This window comes from Lynx canadensis, chromosome C1, assembly GCF_007474595.2.
Source record: "Lynx canadensis isolate LIC74 chromosome C1, mLynCan4.pri.v2, whole genome shotgun sequence".
In the NCBI taxonomy this organism is placed as follows: Eukaryota; Metazoa; Chordata; class Mammalia; order Carnivora; family Felidae; genus Lynx; species Lynx canadensis.
The window spans coordinates 30,315,279-30,334,755 of record NC_044310.1 but is presented as its reverse complement, the minus strand read 5'-3'; the positions used below and the strand labels follow the sequence as shown (position 1 = coordinate 30,334,755).

The window sequence follows — 19,477 nt, the reverse complement described above, 5'->3', positions numbered from 1 at the left end:
AGAGCGTGAGCGGGGGAGGGGGCAGAAAGAGAGGGAAACACAGAATCCGAAGCAGGCTCCAGGCTCCGAGCTGTCAGCACAGAGCCCAACCCGGGGCTTGAACCCACAGACCAGACCGTGAGATCATGACCTGAACTGAAGTCGGTTGGACGCTTAACCGACTGAGCCACCCAGGCACCCCTGTTCTCTGCATTTAAGAGTCTTTTATGGTTTGCCTCCCTCTCTAAAGATATCAATGGGATTTCTTTCCTTCTTTCCCTTCTACCTTCCTTCCTTTCTTTTCTCTCTCTCTTTCAATTCTGGTGTGTACTTCACACTTACTACACATAGTCATTTAGACCAGCCACGTTGCAAGTGCTTAGTAGCCACATGTGTCTCGTGGCTATTATATTGATGGCATAACTCTAGACTCAGTACCAGAATACAGAGCCTGATGTTTAAGAGCTATACAAGGAAATAAAGCCTAATGGTTTGGTTCTGGAACCTAATTCTCTTGTTGAATTCCAGTCCTTCCATTTACTTCCGGTCCTCTCAGTGTTTCTCATTTGTAAAGTGGGGATGATAATAATATTACTACTTTATAGAGCTGTCCAGAATGAAATGAGCTAGTACTTACAAAACAGTTTCAGGTGTTGTAAGTAGCTCCCTGTTAACTGTTTCGCTCTATCTCCACCCACACTTTCTCTCTGGGTAATCCGTCCACTCCTGTAGCTTTTATGTGCCACCTATTACATGATGACTTCCAGATTTAAGTATCCAGCTTAGACCTCTTTTCTGAGCTCCAGACCCCCTCTTTAACTGTGCATCCCATTTTGAGGACCTGGGGCATCTCCCATGAACATGCCCTCAACAGAGCCCTTGACCTTCCCCTGTAAATCTGCTCCACTGCCAGGCCTTGCAATCTGAGTCATTTCACAGGGCAGCTATCTGGTGGCATCTTTGATTTCTGCCTTTCCAGGGAATGCATAGTGGTGCATGGATTGTGCAACTTCTGTGTCGGTTGAGATTTCCACCCCACTAGTATATGTCCACAGAAGGCATGTGAGTGCTTGAGGGCACCTGGAATAAGAGACCAGAGGTGTGGCTGGGGTAACCACCGGGCCTCCTAAAGAAGAGGAAACACAGGCTGCGGGTGCAAACTGCTCCTGCTACCCGTGTATCAGAGTGTGTATGCGTTTGTGTACTTGGCCACGTGGTTGTGTCTGGGAACGTGTGTGGAAGGGGGCACAGGAATGTTATTTCACAGTACCCTAACCAAGTGTCCCCAAGCAGGTTTTGCTGTGGGGGTGAAAGCACAGTTATTCTCAGATGAACAATCCTATTCTCCCAAGTGAAGGGGTGGCTTCCTCTGTGTCCTTGTGGGCAGGTCAAGGGGAGAGACCTCTGGTGTCTGACCCACCACATCAAGACCTTCCCATCTCCTCCTCCCTGCTCTTGAGGAGACCCAGGAAGGGAGGCTGGAGAGTACCTCCCCACCCCCCTTTTTGAGGCCCTGCCACAGCTTGGAGAATGAGCCCTCTCCTGGCACTCTTGGCCTCCCAGGCCAGTAATGCCTCTGGTGAACTGGAAACTGATTCCCAGGGACACCCACCACCCCCACCATCCAGTCTGGTTCTCTTGGCCTGAGCTGTTCTGCTCGGGTGGCGCAGGCACAACCTCAGCCATTCTTGGCGGGAATGACAGCCTCTTCTCATGTTAGAGCCTTTCCTCCCCCCTCCAGCACACACATTCCACTTGCTTTGTATCCCTATGGGAAAAGCTGCTGGGAGATTCTTGTCGAAGATCAGGCCACAGACACCCCCACCAACCTCACCAAACCCGAAGTGTCTGCCTCCTCCAGAACGCCAGGAGGCAGGAGCCAGTGGGCTCGACGCTTGCAAAAACTGGGGCAGACCCGCAGCGCCCGCAGCGCCCCGCTCAGACCAGGGACAGACGGGGACCCCTGGCTTCCCGGGGAGGGCGGGGGGCTCCAAGGGCACCTGCCCAAGGCCACCCAGCGCGCGGCGGCCAGGACTGCGGAACGGAGCCGGACCTCCCAGCCGTCGGAGGGGGCGGTGACCGCCCGGGGCCTTCCCACGGCTCGGCCTGCGCGTCACCGCGGGGGCGAGGGGGCGCGGGGGCGCCAGGGGCTGCGGCGCAGGAGAGGGCCCTGGGAAAGGGCGGCGGGGTTGGGCGGGGCTGGGCGGGGCTGAGGCGGGGCCGGGGCGGGGCCGGGGCGGGGCCCGACTTCCCGGCCGGTAGCCGGCACCGCCGCGCGGAGACCTGGAGCCAGCGCTGGCCATGAAGCGGCCCAGGGAACCGAGCGGCTCTGACAGCGAGTCCGACGGACCCATCGACGTGGGCCGCGAGGGCGAGCTGAGGTGAGGGCCGGGATGGGGATACTGGGAGTGCCTGGACGGGTTCAGCGGGCCCAGGACTCGTCTTCCGTATGGCCCCGGGAGATGCAGGTGTGGGCGACTGCCCGCAGGTGTGTGTGGGGTAGGGGTGAGGGTGGGAGGCGGGGACACTTGTGCAGCGTGGGCCGTGACACGCACGAGTGCCTGGATCTTCTGCGCTCTGGGCCATTCAGGGCTGAGGGTGTCGGGATGGAAGTGGCGTTCAGCTCAGGGATGCCGTGCCCAGTTGGTGATCCTCCTTGCGTGGAAGTGCCAGGCTGAGGCTCTTGGAGGAGATTTCCCTGAAGATCTTAGGAAACCTTCATAGACTATTGGTATCACACACCCCGGTCCAGAATCTGCCTGAGTAGGCAGAATAGCCGTACTTTTTCAATTCTACCCTAGCTTGGGTGCACTTTTCATGCAGTACACAAAACGCTTCCAGGGGGAAGGGAAACCTCCCCTCCCTTGAGCAAATTGGACTTTGGAATTAAGGCTTTGGTACTGAAGAAAATAATAGCTGACTTGTCAGTGCGAGGGCGGAGACTACAATTCCAACACTCTTTCTACTGCACACCCTGCTGCCAATGTATTTCAGCTCTAAATATTCTGCCTTGCTTCAGACTTGTAGAACAAATTGCACTTGTACAGTTCTGCTACTTCTCCCAGTTCTGTGAACAATCTAAGCTTCAGTTTCCTCTTCAGTAAAATGGTTATAAACAATATAACCAATCTCAAGTTTATTGGGAAAATCAATAAGATAGTGTATGTCATGAGCTTAGCACAGGGCTTAGCACATAGCAAGTATTTAATTCATGTCAGGCACCCAACATGTGATACCCAGAGCCCTGAAAGAGAGGCAGGGACTGATTGGGAGTCTGTGGGCCTGGGTCCCAAATCTGCCACCAACTCACCACGTGAACTTGGGTGATTATTTTTTCTTTCTGAGCCTGTTTCCTCATCAAAAAAATAAAGGAGGACATGGAGTGAGAAAGAGAGAGGGCTATCTGATCTCTCCTGGCTCATCCAAACCTGACTCTCTAGAATAGATTTGAAAGGGGGACTCAGGGAGCCTGGGTGGCTCAGTCAGTTAAGTGTCCTACTCTTGATTTCGGCTCAGGTCATGATCTCAGCGTCCTGAGATTGAGCCCCCAGTTGGGTTCTACACTAGGCGTAGAGTCTGCTTGAGATTCACTCTCTGCCTCTCCCTCTCCCCTTCTCCCCCTCTCCCTCTCCCCCTCTCCCTCTCTCCCTCTCCCCCCTCCCTCTCCCTCCCCCTCCACTGGCACTCCAGCATGCTCAGAAGAAAGAAAGAAAGAAAGAAAGAAAGAAAGAAAGAAAGAAAGAAAGAAAGATTGATTCAGCTCCTTCTTAGGGATGTTTTTGAGGGCATTTCATAATTTCAATGACTTCAGTTTTCTGAGACCAGGATATCCTACCTCAATCACAAATCCTTGTAAAAGGCCACCAGCTTCCAAGTATTTATAGCTTATAACAGGAGGTAAGGCAATAGATAACCCCCTTGCATCCTGTACATTAATTAGGTTTTGGGGTATATGATATAATTTCCTATGCAACTTATTAGCTTTCTTAAATTGTTTAGCAGAAGCTGCTATTTAGAGAAGCAATTCTCTGAGTCCGGGCCTGCTAGCAGCAGGGAAGGGCCCAGCCCCATGTGCTGCTGGTGGAAGGGGGGTCTCAAATTCAATGTCATTGGGTCTTCATGAATCAGAGGGACGAATCGATGCCAGAGAGCTGGCTCTGTCTTCTAAGAATTTGCAGCCTGGCCAGTGACCTGCCAGGTCACACAAAGACCATGGATAGGATAGAAGACAGAAGGAGAGACAGACTGTGGGCTGTGAGAGCACCCAAGCAGGGAGGGGTCACTTACAACCAGAGGCATCAGGGAGGGCTTCTTGAAGGTGGTGGCATTTGGGCAATGGCATAAAGGATCAGTGGGTAGATTTTTCCTATACAGCATTTTGTGCTTTTAGCCAGAGCCCATTTTTAGACACTGTCTAGATTCTTAGAGGAGCAGACCCCCTCAGAGCAGAGAAAGCAGTTGGACATCTGGCAGAGGCTGACTTATAGACCCCTCTTTGTAGCACTCACCAAAGGGCCCTCCCCCCAGCAGACATCAATGCTTCAATTCAGGGACTGTTGAACGATGCCTGCTGTGGCCCAGACCCTGGGCTGGGCATGGGGGACCCAGATGTATCCTGCTAAGCCTCTGCCCTCGGGGAACTCTCAGAGAAGAAGAGCTTCATGTACAAAGAAAGTCAGATAAACAGTGGCAAGGGCCACAGGACTGGGGCAGCCAGCTTCCCTGGGGTCAGAAGCAGGGCGCAAACCCCCCCCCCCCCCCCCCCCACTCAGAGATGTGAGAATAAGGAGCAGGGTGTATTCTGTTGTCCCTGTGGGCATCTGCCTAGTGATGGCATCTTGCCCCATATAAGAAAATCACTCCTATCTGAACCCAGCCTCCTGACACATGAGAGTATAGCCTCTCTCCCCTCACCCTCTCTGTGAACATTCAGTGAGCACCTGTCATATGGCAGGCACTGGGTCAAGGTCTGTGGGTCTTTCCTACATGATTTAGGGCACATGGTGGCCTTTGAAGTTAGATAGACCTGAGTTTGATTCTCACCACCATTAACTTGGGCATTTCTGAACCTCCATTTTCTCCCTTACAACACTGGTATGCTAATAACCTACCTCACAGGGTGAGCCTTTGATGAGATAATGTATCTAAAGGGCACAGCTCCCTGATTTGGCCCAAGGTAGCTTCTGGCAAGTGCTGCTCTCGAAGGGGTCGCCATTTAGTTGGAAGATGCCATGTTCAAGAGGCAGAATGGTCTAATGAAAAGACTAGAAGTCTGAAGACTTACTAGGCACGATTCTGAATTCTTTGTGTCTCTGTCACTCCATCTATCAAATGATTATTTTTCCTAATGTGAAATAGCCCCAATACTACTTAATTCACAAGGCTGTTGTGCAATACCTGAGACAAGTGAATGTGGAAGTACTGTCTAGAACAAGGAGTACTGGCTGCGTGACACACGTGAGGGAGTGACACACATGGGGGGGGTGACAATACTGGATTAAAAGCCAATAGACTTGGCTCCAGTTATGGAATTTCCTCTAATTTGCTGTGTGGCCTGGAACAGACCCTTCCCCTCTCAGAGTTTCCTTATTTTACAAGGGGGCTCAGCACTCCCTGAAATCCCTTCATTGGGGGACATTGTGATCCTGCCTTTCTTTGGCTGATGCAAAATGAGTGGGGTCACCTGCTTCCCGAGAGGGAAACTGAGAATGGGTGTTGAGGGCAGTCAGGACTGGCAGCCAGACCACCTTGAAATCTGCCCGCCCCCCAAGAGACCTCCCCAGAAATCAGGCTAGGGACCACTCGAGGCCCATGGAGCAGATCTTGGTGGTCAGCATATCTTCTCTGGGTCTGTGAAAATCTGCCTTATTTTCAGACTCGCAGACAAGAAACTCTCACACCTCCCCCCAATGTCAGGGCCAGATCACAGCCTGGAAGTGAGCTCTGGTTGAGCTCTTGGGAGCTTTAAGGATAAGGGGACTGGAGGGCTATTCAGACAGACAGGAAATAGGAATCAAGAGGGAAAACAATGCTGAATTTGGAGCCAGAAGACATGGATTCCCATGCTGGCTTTGCTCCTTAGCAGCTGCATAGGCTGGGCAAGCTGCCTTAGGTCTCCAAGGCTCAGCATCCTCATCTGTAAAATGGGGCTTTTGTTAGGCTTGAAGGAGGGAAAGATATGTAGTAATGCCAAGACAACTGTGAAGTGAAGTTTGGCTGTGAGATATGGGAGTCAGGGAAGAGGGATAATACTGCAGAGAACAAGTGACTGAGTGAGTGGAAAAAAGAGATAGCAAAGCCACCATGCCCTGAAAGGGGTGCGTCAGCCTCTGACAGATGGTCCCTGAGGAGGGATCAGGCTGAGGGGCAGTGACGTGCGCAGTGCTAACCCAATACCCCTGTAGACTCCTTATCCAGCCTAGAGGGGACAAAGGCCATGTTTTAGTATCCCTTGACTCTTGGGGCTTGTCCTGAGTGTAGCTTTGTAAACACAGTGCCCTCCAGACCTCAGGATCTGGCTATCGGAGCCCTGGACCCAGCTTGCTGGGCCATCCTTCCCAGGAGCTTCATAGGCCTCTTACCGGCCCTTCTCATCCGGATGTCTGGATGGAGATATCCTTTTCCAGACGTAGCTGGACAAAGCCAGGGACACAGCAGTGGGATTTGATCAATGTTGATGTGGACTCTCCTGCAACCTTCTTTCTTTGAGCAGCTGACGAAGATGATCTAACCTCTCATGCCAGGAGGGTAGTCACTTGGGCTGGGACCTTCCTCATGAGCCACACAGGTGCCCATTCCACAAAGGCCTAGCAGGTAGCTTTTATGCTGTCACTTCTCTGTTCCCCAGTGATGCCAAGGACAAGGGCAAGAGGAGGGAGCTCAACCATGAGCTCTGCCCTGTTCCAAGCACTGTTGGGTACTGGGGCTACAATAGTGAATGAGCCAGACATGGTTCGTGACCTCAGGGAGCTTATGCACTTGGTGGAGAGATAGACATTAATGAAATAATCATATAAACAAAAAAACAACAAATGAGCAATACATGCTGTGAATGCAGGATGCTAGGAGAGGGTAGAGCAGGGGCTATCTAGTGGGAGGGAAGATGTCAAGAAGGCTCCCCCAGGAAGATAACATCTGAGTTGAGATCTGAACAGTGGGAGAAGGTACTAGGCAAAGGGGCTTGGGCTTGGAGGTGGGGAGACAGCGTGCACTAGAGAATTTTAGGCTAGGGAACAGTGCGTGTAACCACAGGAACAAGTTAGGGCATCCGCAGGCTGGAGCACACAGAACAAAAGAGAGTTGAGTCTAGGAGGTGACAGGAGCCAGCTGGGCCACCTGAAAAACAGTGGTCTTGATCCTAAAAGCATTGAGAAGGCCCTGAGGAGGGTTTGTTTTTTTTTTTTTTAATGTTTATTTATTTTTGAGAGAGAGAGATTGAGAGAGAGAGAGAAAGACACAAAGCACAAGTGGGGGAGGGGCAGAGAGAGAGGGAGACACAGAATCCAAAGGAGGCTCCAGGCTCTGAGCTGTCAGCACAGAGCCCAATGCAGGGTTTGAACCCATCAACTGTGAGATCATGACCTGAGCTGAAGTTGGACACTTGACTGGCTGTGCCCCTTTTAATATATATATGTGTGTGTGTGTGTGTGTGTGTGTGTATACATACATATATGTATATATATGTATATATATATTTTTAAATGTGCCCTTTTTAATATATATATATATATTTTTTTTAATGTTAACGTTTATTTATTTTTGAGAGCCTGAGGAGTTTTAAGAGAGTGACAAGTACATTTAAATGAGCGCTGTGCCTGTTTGTAGGGTCTTGCAGCCATCCAGGTGAGAGATGATAGAGGTTTGATCCTCAGAGCAGTGGTGGAGATAAGGAGGATAGAGGTGAGATGTGTCTTAGACACAGAATGGGCATGTTTGGATGAGCGGGTGAGGACAGAAGAAACATCAAAAGTGGTAAGGGACACCTGAGTGGCTCAGTCGGTTGAGCGGCTAAGCCTCCGACTTCAGCTCCAGTCATGATCTCCCAGTTCAAGCCCTACGTCAGGCCCTGTGCTGACAAGCTCGGAGCCTGGAGCCTGCTTTGGATTCTGGGTATCCCTCTCTCTCTGCCCTTCCTCAGCTCGCGCTCTGTCTCTCAAAAATAAATAAAAATATTTAAAAAAAATTTTAAAAAGTGGTAGCCAGGTAGCCTTGTAGACCTGGGAGATGGGGTGCCTTCGCTGAGATGGGGGCCCAGGGGAGACAGGAGAGGGGGAGAGGGAGGAGGAGGCAAGCGCATGGGTGCCTGTTCATGTGGGTGGCACTTTGCATTCTGAAATGGCCCGGGAGTCACCTCGTCTAAAGTTATCTGTTGATAGGGCATCTCACACTCTCCGCCTCCCCGGCCACTCCGGGAGCTGAGCGTCTGGAGCGCTGGGACCTGGCCGACTGCGCATCTAGGCCAGCGCGGGACTTGAATGGGGCCTCCAGGGTGTTGGCCAAATGAATGGTCCTCAGTGTAACTCTACGAATCCCCTCCATTCCAGAAGAACCTCTAAGCAGGAAACCGTTAGGGGGTCGAGCAGTTGGGCTGCAGAAGATTTTGGTCAGTCTGGGCAGGAAAGACCCCCCGGGGCTGAGCCTCTTCCGGGTGACATCCATCCTGTGCCAGACCTGCGAAGCGAGGCCCGACGCGATGCGGGCCCGGGGCCTTCGCGGCATCCCAAGAGTCGGAGGGGGCCTGTGACCCAGATGCCCCCTCCCCCTCGTCCGGGCCGCGCTGCGTGGGAGGAGGCGGCAGCTGCCGGCGGGGCGGAGGGCGGCCGGCGGGCGCGCCCGGCCCGTGGGAAGCGGCGGCATCTGCTCTTTCCACGCTCTTCCCAGCGGCTCTCTCTGAAACCCAACCCGCCGGCCCTGCCCCGCCGCCGCCGCCCGCGCCCTCGCCCGCCCCGCCCGGGATCGGGTTGCAGGAGCCCCGAGGCCGGCTGCGGTTCCCCGACGCCCGCGGCGAGGGACAGGGGGCGAGGCCGAGGGGGGTCGGGCCGAGAGCCCAGCCCCCCCCACCTCGCACCCCGCGGCCCCAGCCGCCGCGCGACCCTAGTGCAGGAAACCGAGCGCCGGGGGGACTTGGCGGGGGGGGGGGGGAGCAATGGGCCCCCACCCACGCCTGCCCTGCGCCACTTCCCGGCCTGGGAGCCCTGAGCCGCCTGGGAGACCATGGCTGCCTGGGAGGGGGCTCTGCCCGCCCACATCCCCGCCTCCTCCAAGGTCAGCCCAGGCCAGGGAGATGGTCCCTGAGCTCTGAAAAATCAGCCTTTCTCTTCTTCGTCTGCAGCCAGATGGCCAGGCCGCTGTCCACCCCGAGCCCTTCGCAGATGCAAGCTAGGAAGAAACGCAGAGGGGTGAGTGTCTGTCTCCGCGGAGACGCCCGGCAAATTTTTGCCCTGGGTCCCCAGGGGCCCAGCCCAGAGAACCCTGGTCGGAAATATCACCCAGACTGCCTGAGTGCAAATTCTGGCTCTGCCAGTGGCTAGTGGAGTGGCCTTGGGCAAGCCACTCAACCTCTCGGTGCCTCATTTCTTCAACTGTGTCACTGAAAAAATGACAGTGCCTACCTCAAAGGGCTGTTTTGACGACTGAGTTAATATAATGCGCCCAGAACCACACCTGACACACAGTTAGGCTTTATTATTTATTCCAGCCTTCTGTCTCTACTCTCTGAGCCCAGAATTTTCATTTCCTCTCTGCGTGCCAAGGGGTAGGGCAGGGGGATAGAGAAGGAAGCTCCCGGGCTTGCTATTGGCCGTCTTATCCCGGCACCCCCTTCTCTCCCAGGATGCGGCTATGCTTCTGCCCTGGGAGTCCCAAGACCTGGAATGTGGCAGAGACCAGCCCTACCACTCACTTAGGCAAACCACTTCCTTCCAGCCCTCATCTTTATCTATAAAATAGGGGTCATAATGTCTGCCCCGCTGTCAGCATTCTGCTACCAGTCTGGTGAGGTGAGAATGAGTGTGAATGGAAGGTCTTCCAGACTGGAAGCAAAGCCTCTTCATGACCCAGCAACTGAGGAGGTGACCTTGACCTGCGGGAACCTCCAGGAACTGCTCCCACGCGGGGGCTGGTGTCCCTGTTCTGACTGGTCGGTACCCTGATGTGCAGTGGTTAAGCATTTTGAATAGCACCCCAACAGACCAAGACAAGAGATCTGAGTTCTACTCCCAGCTTTGCACTTCCTTCTTATGTGACCTTAGGCAAGTCACTGCTCCTCTCCAAGCCTCAGTTTCCTCCTCCATAAAGTAAGACTAGACTTCTCTCCTTCACAATATTTTAAATACGAGTCAGTGGTCATCAAAGCACGTTGGAAACTGGTGAAGTGGCTGCAAGTAAATTCTTGTCGTTGTTTTTTAGATTATAGAGAAACGGCGCCGGGACCGCATCAACAGCAGCCTTTCTGAACTGCGACGCTTGGTCCCCACTGCCTTTGAGAAACAGGTGTGTGACATTCCCCATTGTGCTAGAGGAAGTACCATGCAGGTGGCAGATAAGGTCCATTTTTCATGGCATGTCTTACTGATTGGTGGCAGCTGCCTGAGGTGCTGGGGTTTTGTGTACTGATATCTGTCACTGGCCAGGGATAAGGGGAATGGAAATTTGTATTTACTGTGGCGTCTCAGATGTTGTGGCTCTGTGTCCATCACCCCATGATCCCAAAGGGTAGGGATTATTATGCCCATGGCACGGGTAAGGAAATTGAAGCACAGAGAGGTAAAGTAACTCGCACTAGATCACACAGCTAAGTAAATAGCAGAACGGAATGGGAACACCGAACTGTGTTTGGTTCTAAAGCCCCCTAGCCCTCTGTGCTACTGACAGTCCCAGAGCCATTTGAAAGTGGAACAGGCTACCCGGGGAGCGAGCCCCCTGCCGTTGCACCTGTGGAAGAGGAAGACTACAGTGGAAGCCAGACAGTTAAACCAATCAGACTGCCTGGAAGATTCTCTACCCTGTGCTCCAAGGCATGGTCATGGGTCATGTGCCTTTCTTCCTGAGAAGAAGTCAGTCATTCCACAGACGTTCGTTCACTCAAACTGTCACAGGCCCAGCTAGACCTAGACCTGGTACCTGCCCTCAAGAACTTACGTGGAGAGTCTGACACTCGGGTTTCACTTGGGAGATCAGGTGATGCTGGACGCTTAGGAATCATTGCTCAAGAGAGAATAGAGGAGGAGCAAGCGCTGTGGGGCTAAGATGATGAGCTAGATCTCGGGCGTGGTGGGTGTGGAGTTGATTCCCAGGAAAGCTGGTCTAGAAGGCAGATGGGCACGCAGGAGTGGCATTCCGGTGACGGTGCACTAAGTCATGGAGGTCACATACGAGACCTCCCAGGGAGAGTGTGTCTAGCGAGCAAGAGCCAGGTGGAAGAAGAAGCAAGAACACGGGGTGTCGTGGAAGTCAAGGGAAGGGGGGACGTTGCAGGAGGGACGCTCAACAGTGCAGCGGGCGGGCGGACGAAAATGAGACCTGAAGAGAATCTATTCGGCTGGGCGCCTTGGCCAAAGCAGAAGCCGAAAGGCTGGCAGTGGTGGAGTGGGAGGACGACCTTGAGCTGGTGAGGTTGCTGACGCCGCCGGGAAGTGAGAGAGAGGTCAGCTGGAAGCCTTCACACTTCTGTCCTCTGCGCACACAGGGCTCCTCCAAGCTGGAGAAGGCCGAGGTCCTGCAGATGACAGTGGATCACTTGAAAATGCTCCACGCCACTGGTGGGACAGGTACTGATGCTTTTCTCTCCCATGAGTCATTCAAGCAACAAATATGTGGGGGCGAGGCCCTGGGGATCCACCGGTGAGCAAAGCAGATGGGGTCCCTGCCCTCATGGAGCTCACAGTCTATGGTGGGGCTAAAGCAGGTCCAGGTGGAGCAGCCACAAAGCCTGTCTCTCTTCTTTCAGTATCGCCCTCTCCACTGTCAGTGTCCCCATGTGTCCCAACCTTGTTCTCAACTCCACTCCTTCCGGCCTTAGCCCTTGGAGGAGCTCTTCTACACAGACTGGCTTCCCCACCCTTAGCCCCCCTCTGGCTTCCCCACCCTTAGCCCCCACCCTCCTTAAGCATTAGCCTGAATGAACTCATTCTCACTGGGATCCCAGTTGAACCCCCGGGTGGGGCCTGCCTGAGATTTTTAGCCACAGATGTTCACTGGGGTGCCTTCTGGGCTAGTGCTGGGGTAATAGTGTGTCCTCAGCAGTGCTGGGATCGTATGTCATGCTCACAGTTCAAGATCGGTCGTGGGATTGTGGTAGCATACAATTGTAACTCATTCCGTTACTTTGAGCTGGTGCATTACAGTGAAGTCATGGAACTGTGGCTTTCAAAAGACTAAGCCTCACTGTGTATTTTGGTGATTTCACAACCGAGAAAGCTGGAAAGCTCCACAGACCTTGACACAAGAACCTAAGTCCTAAAACCTTAACTTGCTACCTTTGGAGGGGACAGTTGCATTTTAATTGACCCAGCCTGGTGCTTCTCAAGCTTCAGTGAACTGCGCAGGATCATCTAGGGGCAGGCAGCCCTGGGGCACACCCCGGAGATTCTGAGCCAGGAGGTCTGGCCTGGAGGTTAGGAATTTGCAAGTTTAGCAAGCATGCCTGATGACCCTGATGCAGGTGGTCGCTTTGAGAACTTCTGCCAAAGGAATGCATGGCCAACAGTGAAAACTTCTGATTTCGGTCAACCAGTGGGGGAGATACTTCAAACTACATTTATGGTTACCCAATTAAAAGAAAAACAGTGACTAATATTTGGGGCAGCATTTTGTAGTTTCAAAATGCTTTCACCATCGTTATCTCATTCGATTCCTATAAGAATCTCGAGGCTGGGGGTTGTCGCCATCACCATTTTCTGGCTAAGGGCTAATGGGAAGACAGAGATGTGGCTTAGAGCACTGCCTTTGGGTTAGAATCCTGAACTGAGTTGATTCGAATCCCATGAATTGTGAGGTTGGCTCTATGACTTGCCAGCTCTATTACGTTGGACAAATGATTTAGCTTCTCTGTTCCTCAGTTTTCTCATCTCTGAAATGGGAGTAATGACAGGGTTTTTCTAAGGATTAAATCAGATAATGCAAATTAAGTACTCAATAAGAACTCAGAAAATGTTAGTTGAAAAAGAACAGCAAACACAGAAACTGAAGGGTTTTGCTCAAAGTCGCATAGTTAAGTATGCAACAAGGCCTTGCCCCCAAGGAGGCCTGACTCCAAACATCGTCTCCCGTAGAGCTGTCCCTCTGTGGGGGCCTCAGCCATGAACCAGGGACCAGATATTTGCTGCCATAGTCATGAGGCCAGTGCTCACAGAGGCTATTCTGTCTTTGCACAGAAGGCGGTTGATAGCGGGGCAGGTATAAAGGCAGTGAGAATGAAATACCTCTGTGGGCAGTCCACCTGGTCAGACCTCACTGAAACCAGCCAAAGAGAGGGTCCCAGCCTGATGGCAGCAGCTGAGGACCAGAGCGGGGTCCTGCTTTCCTGACAGCCCTTCAGGCTAGGGGACAGACTCAAATGCCCACAGGGGCCAAGCCAGTAATATGCCCTTGACCCTTGAACAACACAGGTTTGAGTAGCACAGGTCCTCTTCTATGCAGAGTGTTCGCAGTAAATGTGTTAGAAAATTTTTTAGAGATTTGCGACAGTTTGAAAAACAATTGCAGATGCACCACATAGCCTAGAAATATTGGGAAAACGTAAGAAAAAGTTAGGTATGTCATGAATGCGTGACATAAATGTAGATGCTGGTCTGTTTTATCATTCGCTACCGTAAAATAGACACGCATCTATTATTTTTTTTTTTTTAATTTTTTTTTTCAACGTTTATTTATTTTTGGGACAGAGAGAGACAGAGCATGAACGGGGGAGGGGCAGAGAGAGAGGGAGACACAGAACCAGAAACAGGCTCCAGGCTCTGAGCCATCAGCCCAGAGCCCGACGCGGGGCTCGAACTCACGGACCGCGAGATCGTGACCTGGCTGAAGTCGGACGCTTAACCGAGTGCGCCACCCAGGCGCCCCGACACGCATCTATTATTGACGTTACAACTTATCAAAACTTCCTCATACAAATACTTACAGACTGCACATGGTGCCATTTGCAGTGGAGAGAAATATAAATGTGAAGATGCATTATAATCTTAATTGCATAAAAGTCGCTGTAGTTTATACATACCGTGCTACTGTGATAATTTCCTAGCTACCTCCTGTTGCTCTTGCGGTGAGCTCAAGTGTTGCGAGTATCTGCTTAAGACTCCATGTGACACTAATCATCTCCGCGTGAGCAGTTCGTCTCTCCAGTAAATTGCTATCACGGTAAAAAGTTATCTCTGGCGGTTCTCACTCTAGGTAGTTTCTGGGGAGTCAAAAGTTTGCTCAGGTTTTCAACTGCACTGGGGGAGGATCAGTGCCCGTAACCCCATGTCGTTCAAGGGTCAGGTGTAAATGATGAATTCGTTGACTGTTTCTGTGCACCATTGCATTTAATTTCACCTTCACAACCCTGTGCAGCAAGTATCACTATATGCCCATTTTGCGGCCCCAAGGAAATTGAGGCTTAGAAAGATTAAGAGGCTTGTCCACAGTCAGGCAGCTAGTCAAGTGGAGAAGTTGAGGTCCAAAGACCTCAGGCTTCACTGTGACATCATGCTGCCTTCTCTGAGGAGTCCCGAAGCTCTGACCGCTGCTGCCGCCACCTCCCAACATCCGCCCTCACCAGCAGGCGGGGGTGTTCTACACCTCTACGTGCACAGGCCTGTCACACCTGGCAAAGCGTCCACTTAAACGACAGCATCTTGGTCGCAAAGTTTCTTTTCTGCATTAATCATAAATTTTGATGAAAACAATACTCTACATTTTATCCTGCTTCATAGTTCAGTGAACTCACTTGGTCCTCACAACACACCCCAGATACCCCAGGAAGGGGTGATTATTCCCACTTTACAGATGTGGAGACCAGGGCTCAGAGAGGTGAGGTGACACGCCCAGGGTCACACAGACCTGACCCCAGGATCAGCACTTGTCCCCCACCTGGCATGCCCTCATCACGCCTCACTTTGCAGGATTCTTTGATGCCCGAGCCCTGGCAGTTGATTTCCGGAGCATCGGTTTTCGGGAGTGCCTCACCGAGGTCATCAGGTACCTGGGGGTGCTGGAAGGGCCGAGCAGCCGTGCAGACCCTGTCCGGATTCGTCTTCTCTCACACCTCAACAGCTACGCAGCTGAGATGGAGCCTTCTCCCACGCCCGCTGGCCCCCTGGCCTTCCCTGCCTGGCCCTGGTCCTTCTTCCATAGCTGTCCAGGGCTGTCAGCCCCCAGCAGCCAGCTCACCGTCCTGGGAAGAGTGCCCGGTCCCATCCTCCCCAGCGCCTCCTCTCTGGTCTACCCCATCCCCGCCCTCCGAACCACTCCCGTGCGCAGAGCCGCTGGTACTGTCCTGCCAGCCCGGAGGCATGTGCTGCCCAGTCGAGGGGCATCTTCTACCCGGAGGGCCCGCCCCCTGGAGAGGCCCGCTGCCCCCCTCCCCGTGGCCCCCAACATCAGGGCTGCCAGGAGCAGCCACATGGCACCCCTCGTGCGATCTTCTTCCCCCGTGCTCCCTGGCATCCTGGGGTCCCCTGCTTATGTGGGTGTTCCTGCCCCCAGGCCTTCTTCCCCAGGGGCTGCTGGGAGGCCAGCAGGAGCTGTGCTCTGCCACTCCTGGGTCTCTGAAATCACTGAAATCGGGGCTTTCTGAGGTGGCTTCTCCCCGGGAGTGAGGAGGGTTTTTTTTCCAGGAGCTCTAAAAACAGTGCTATCGTCTGCCCTGCTTCCTGGCCTGGCTCATCTATCTATGAAGGCATCTTCCTCACCCATCAGAGGTGCCCCTTCCTCCTCTGGCCCATCTCCCCTCCTCACTGCCTGTCCCAGCTTGCCCACCCAGCTCTCTTGGAGCTGTTGTGATCTCAGAGGCCTCGTCTCATTTCTTACCTGGACAGATAAGTCGTGGGAGGGCCCCCACCAGCTTTGCCCAGACTCTTACCTGCCCCCCGGGCACACAGGGGGCAGCAGGCATGAATCTAAGGTCTGGGAACAAAGCTTTCACCTAAAGGCACAGTGGCCTCGGGCAGATTGCTTGCCTAGAGAGATCAGACCCCCAGCCAGAGCAGTGACTGACTGGTGCAGCCTTCCCAGGCCGCCAGGGCCAGAACGTAGTGTCTGCCTTGCTTCCGGAGACAGTAACCGAGAAGGGGCCACAAAGTTGTCTCCGGAGAACCCCTGTCTGCCCCTGCCCACCCCACTGCAGTGAACCACAGGACAGCTGCCCTGTGCACCACGGCCAAGGCCTGGGGATTAGGGGCCCAGCAGGGCCTGCTCGGGCCGTCTTCCCCACTACAGACACCTACCCTCCAGCTGACCCACACTTCCTGCACAGAGCTGGGAGATTTCTGGGCAGCAGTAAGACTCCAAAACAGGGCGTTCTCACCAGCAGGCCTGGGACAGCGTTCCCAGACAAGAGCCAGGATTGAGCAAAGAGAACCCAGCTCCCGGCCTCTCGCGCCGTCACCATCCTCCAGATGTGTGGTCCCCGTTGGGTGCACAGTGTGGAAGGTCATGTTCCCATGTGATGGCGCCCAGAGAGGAACCCTCTTGGGATTCCACACCAGACGTTTGTGCTGCCTGGTTTGTATCCGGCTCACAGAGCCCAGACTGTGGGGACAGCCAAGGGCCGTCAGGCTGGACAAAAATAACTGCAAGGAGGGGTGAGAGGAGGGACAGTCAGAGGCGGCTCGGCCCTTCAAGGTCACACGGTGGGTCAAGGGCCTGAGATCCTGTTCACCCAGGATTCCGCGCAGCTGGCTCTGCTCAGAGGCCATTTCATTACCCAGCTCCGCCTGGGCCTAAGAGAGGGAACAAATGGCCTGGTGACCATTCCTGGTGGAACAGCAGAGACTGGACAAGATTGGGGCAGACCCAGAACTGACATTCAGCTGGACCAGTACTGCCAGACCAGTTGTAAAAAATGTAGAACCACTTCTGTGCTTGTTGGCAAGTATTCACATCCCCCGAGTGCCTCTAAGTGGCCCCCTGCCCCAGGTAGCTTTGGGTGGCTTTTCCCCCAGGACCCCATGCTGGTTAATGCCTGGTAGACCCAAGACTATGGGGTCCTCCAGCTGGCAATTCCTTGGTGCTTATTTGCACTGGTTATTAAATACTTCCTTCAAATGTCACCCCTGGCAAGATTCTTTCACCCCCACCCTTTGGTGGAACTACCCTCCCCAGAGACTAAATTGAGGAGGTCCTTGGGCTCAGAAATAGAGTTTGCTAAAACCCTGGGGGAGAGGGCCCTTTCAGATAAGTAGAGCAGAGGGCAGAGATCATTTAAATGACCCAGAAATCTCTTTTAAAAAAGGCAAATTCCTCAAGAAGGCATGAAGAGCTGAAGTGTTCTTTCAGTCCTCAGGGTTAGGTCCATCAGATCTCTGTCCTCCTGGATACATCTGACATGTGTAGCAGTGGGGAGAGAGGGTGTCGTTTTAAGGAGGGGGTCACCGGCCTGGAGTGCTCCTGAGGGAGACGACAGGGAGGGCAGGGTGGTTAACAGGCTCCCAGGAGCGGGGAGAGGGGGACAGAAGGCAGAGCCCGACTTGTCCTTTCTCACAGAGGACGGGAGGGGCTGCTTCTGCTCCGAGACTCCCTTCTTCCCTTCCTCATCTCCCTGGCTATCCCAGCTGGTGGCTCACTGCTCCCCTGACACCATGTCAGTGCCACAATCCTGCAGTTTGGCAACTTGATAGCCTGAGAATACGGAAAGCCCATTTCCATGTTTCCAGTCCCCAACTCCAGGAGAGTCCGTTGACACCATTGAATGAGATGGAAATGGCCCAGAACTTCCAGCATCTGAGTTGACCTTGGGTTCATTCTCCCCCAAGAGATGGTGGGGAGGATTGGTGACTATGTATTTGTTTCCGGGGTTGAGGACTTGCATCTTTTGTTTCTATCCCCAACCCTTTCTGGTGTCCCCAACTCCTACCCCATTGCTGGGGCTGTTGCCGGCATCCAATAAAGTTGTTTTTAGTTCTTCTAAAAACCTCAGAAAGATTCTACCTCTTAATATCTCTGGAGTCAATACTCTTCTCTCTGAACCTACAGCTATCACCCTGGTGTGGCCACTTCACCTGCCCCCAGATCACTGCCCTCCACAAGGTCACCTTGCTTCTCTCTTGCTTTGTCACTCTGTTCTCAAGGCAACCAGAAAGAGCTTTAAACATGCAAATCATATCATACCAACTCTGGTATAAAACCCTTACTCGATTACCCTATTATTCCAAAGATAAAATCCAAGCTCTTCCTCTTCTGGTCCCAACCTGATTTCCAGCCAGTTCTGATCTTGTTCGCTGTGTTCCTGCCACCCTGGCTTTCCTTCCTTTTCTCAACATTTCAACCTATTCCCACCTCCAGGACTTTGCATATGCTGTTTCCTTGCCTAGAATGCTCTTCCCCTACCTTTGTCATGGCTGAGCTCTTTACACCCTCAAGCCTTGGCTTTAACCCACCTCCTCAGAGAAGGCTTCCCTGACTGCTTGAATAGTTAGTTCATCTATCTCAAAGTCCCTTATTCTTCCCCTTCATGGGGCACTTGCCATTACACATCATGTGTGTTTACTTCTTGGTTGACCATCTCCCCCGGCAGCATGTAAGCTCCGTGAGGCCAGAGACCACGTGTGCTTTGCTCTCTACCCTGTATCTGGTGCCACGCACAGTACCTGGCTCTAATTTGGTGTTCAATAAATATTTGTTGAATAAATGAACTGGGGAGGTGAGGAATCTTCCAGACTCAAGCTGCTGGATGGTACAGGCCCCTGTAGGGGTGAACTCCCAGCTGGCTGACTTTGTGGGGAGGCTGGAGAGCAAAGTGAGAGACGGGGCCAAGGTACTGGAAGTTCTGGCAAATGGGGAGGAGGCTCTGGCCAAAGAAAAGTGCACTCGCTCTGGAGCGCACACTGACAGCTGAGAGCAGGCAGGCGTCCCTGCCAGCAGGTATCGGTCTCCACTCTTGCCCTGATGGATTTGGCTTGTGGTAATTCTAACAAGCATTTGCAGAGGTATGCTCTGTGCCAGACCAGGCATGGTGGAGCCAGAGGTGATGGGGACACTGTCACCCTGAGGGTGTGTGCCCTCCTTCTAATGACAGTTTGGTGAGGTGAGAGTGGAGTGAGGCCTGTTGAGAAGGCTGAGGGGACACAGAGGGGCTGTCTGCCTCTGCCTAGGGTGGCCACGGGGGAGGGGACAGCTACCAGAGGAGGCATTCTACCAGCACAGGGAACCTATGTGCAAAGGCCTGGAGACGTCACCAGGTGCCCTGCAAGTTGGTTCTAAGTTGAGTGCAGGCCTTCAGCAACGAAGGGAAGGCAGGCTAGCCTGGGCACTGAAGCCTGACTTCCTGGGTTCAGGCTCCACCTCTGTCACTTTTCAGGGT

General features: G+C 53.2%; 1 protein-coding gene across 1 annotated transcript; it reads left to right on the top strand.

Annotated features, from left to right (window-relative positions):
* The first annotated feature begins 2,252 nt into the window (after positions 1-2,252).
* Positions 2,253-18,088, top strand: HEYL (hes related family bHLH transcription factor with YRPW motif like). The gene is made up of 5 exons (XM_030327147.2): positions 2,253-2,360; positions 9,311-9,377; positions 10,387-10,470; positions 11,666-11,747; positions 15,081-18,088. The coding sequence occupies exons 1-5, from the start codon at positions 2,281-2,283 to the stop codon at positions 15,752-15,754; spliced, it is 987 nt and encodes a 328-aa protein (XP_030183007.1). The 5' UTR covers positions 2,253-2,280; the 3' UTR covers positions 15,755-18,088.
* Positions 18,089-19,477: the final 1,389 nt, after the last annotated feature.

What these genes read in the sequence shown, in the direction of transcription:
- HEYL (XM_030327147.2), top strand. Translation starts at nt 2,281, where the DNA reads ATGAAGCGGCCCAGGGAACCGAGCGGCTCTGACAGCGAGTCCGACGGA. An exon ending in CCACTGCCTTTGAGAAACAG is followed by an intron (nt 10,471 to 11,665) that starts GTGTGTGACATT and finishes CTGCGCACACAG; the next exon opens with GGCTCCTCCAAGCTGGAGAA. An exon ending in CCACGCCACTGGTGGGACAG is followed by an intron (nt 11,748 to 15,080) that starts GTACTGATGCTT and finishes CTCACTTTGCAG; the next exon opens with GATTCTTTGATGCCCGAGCC.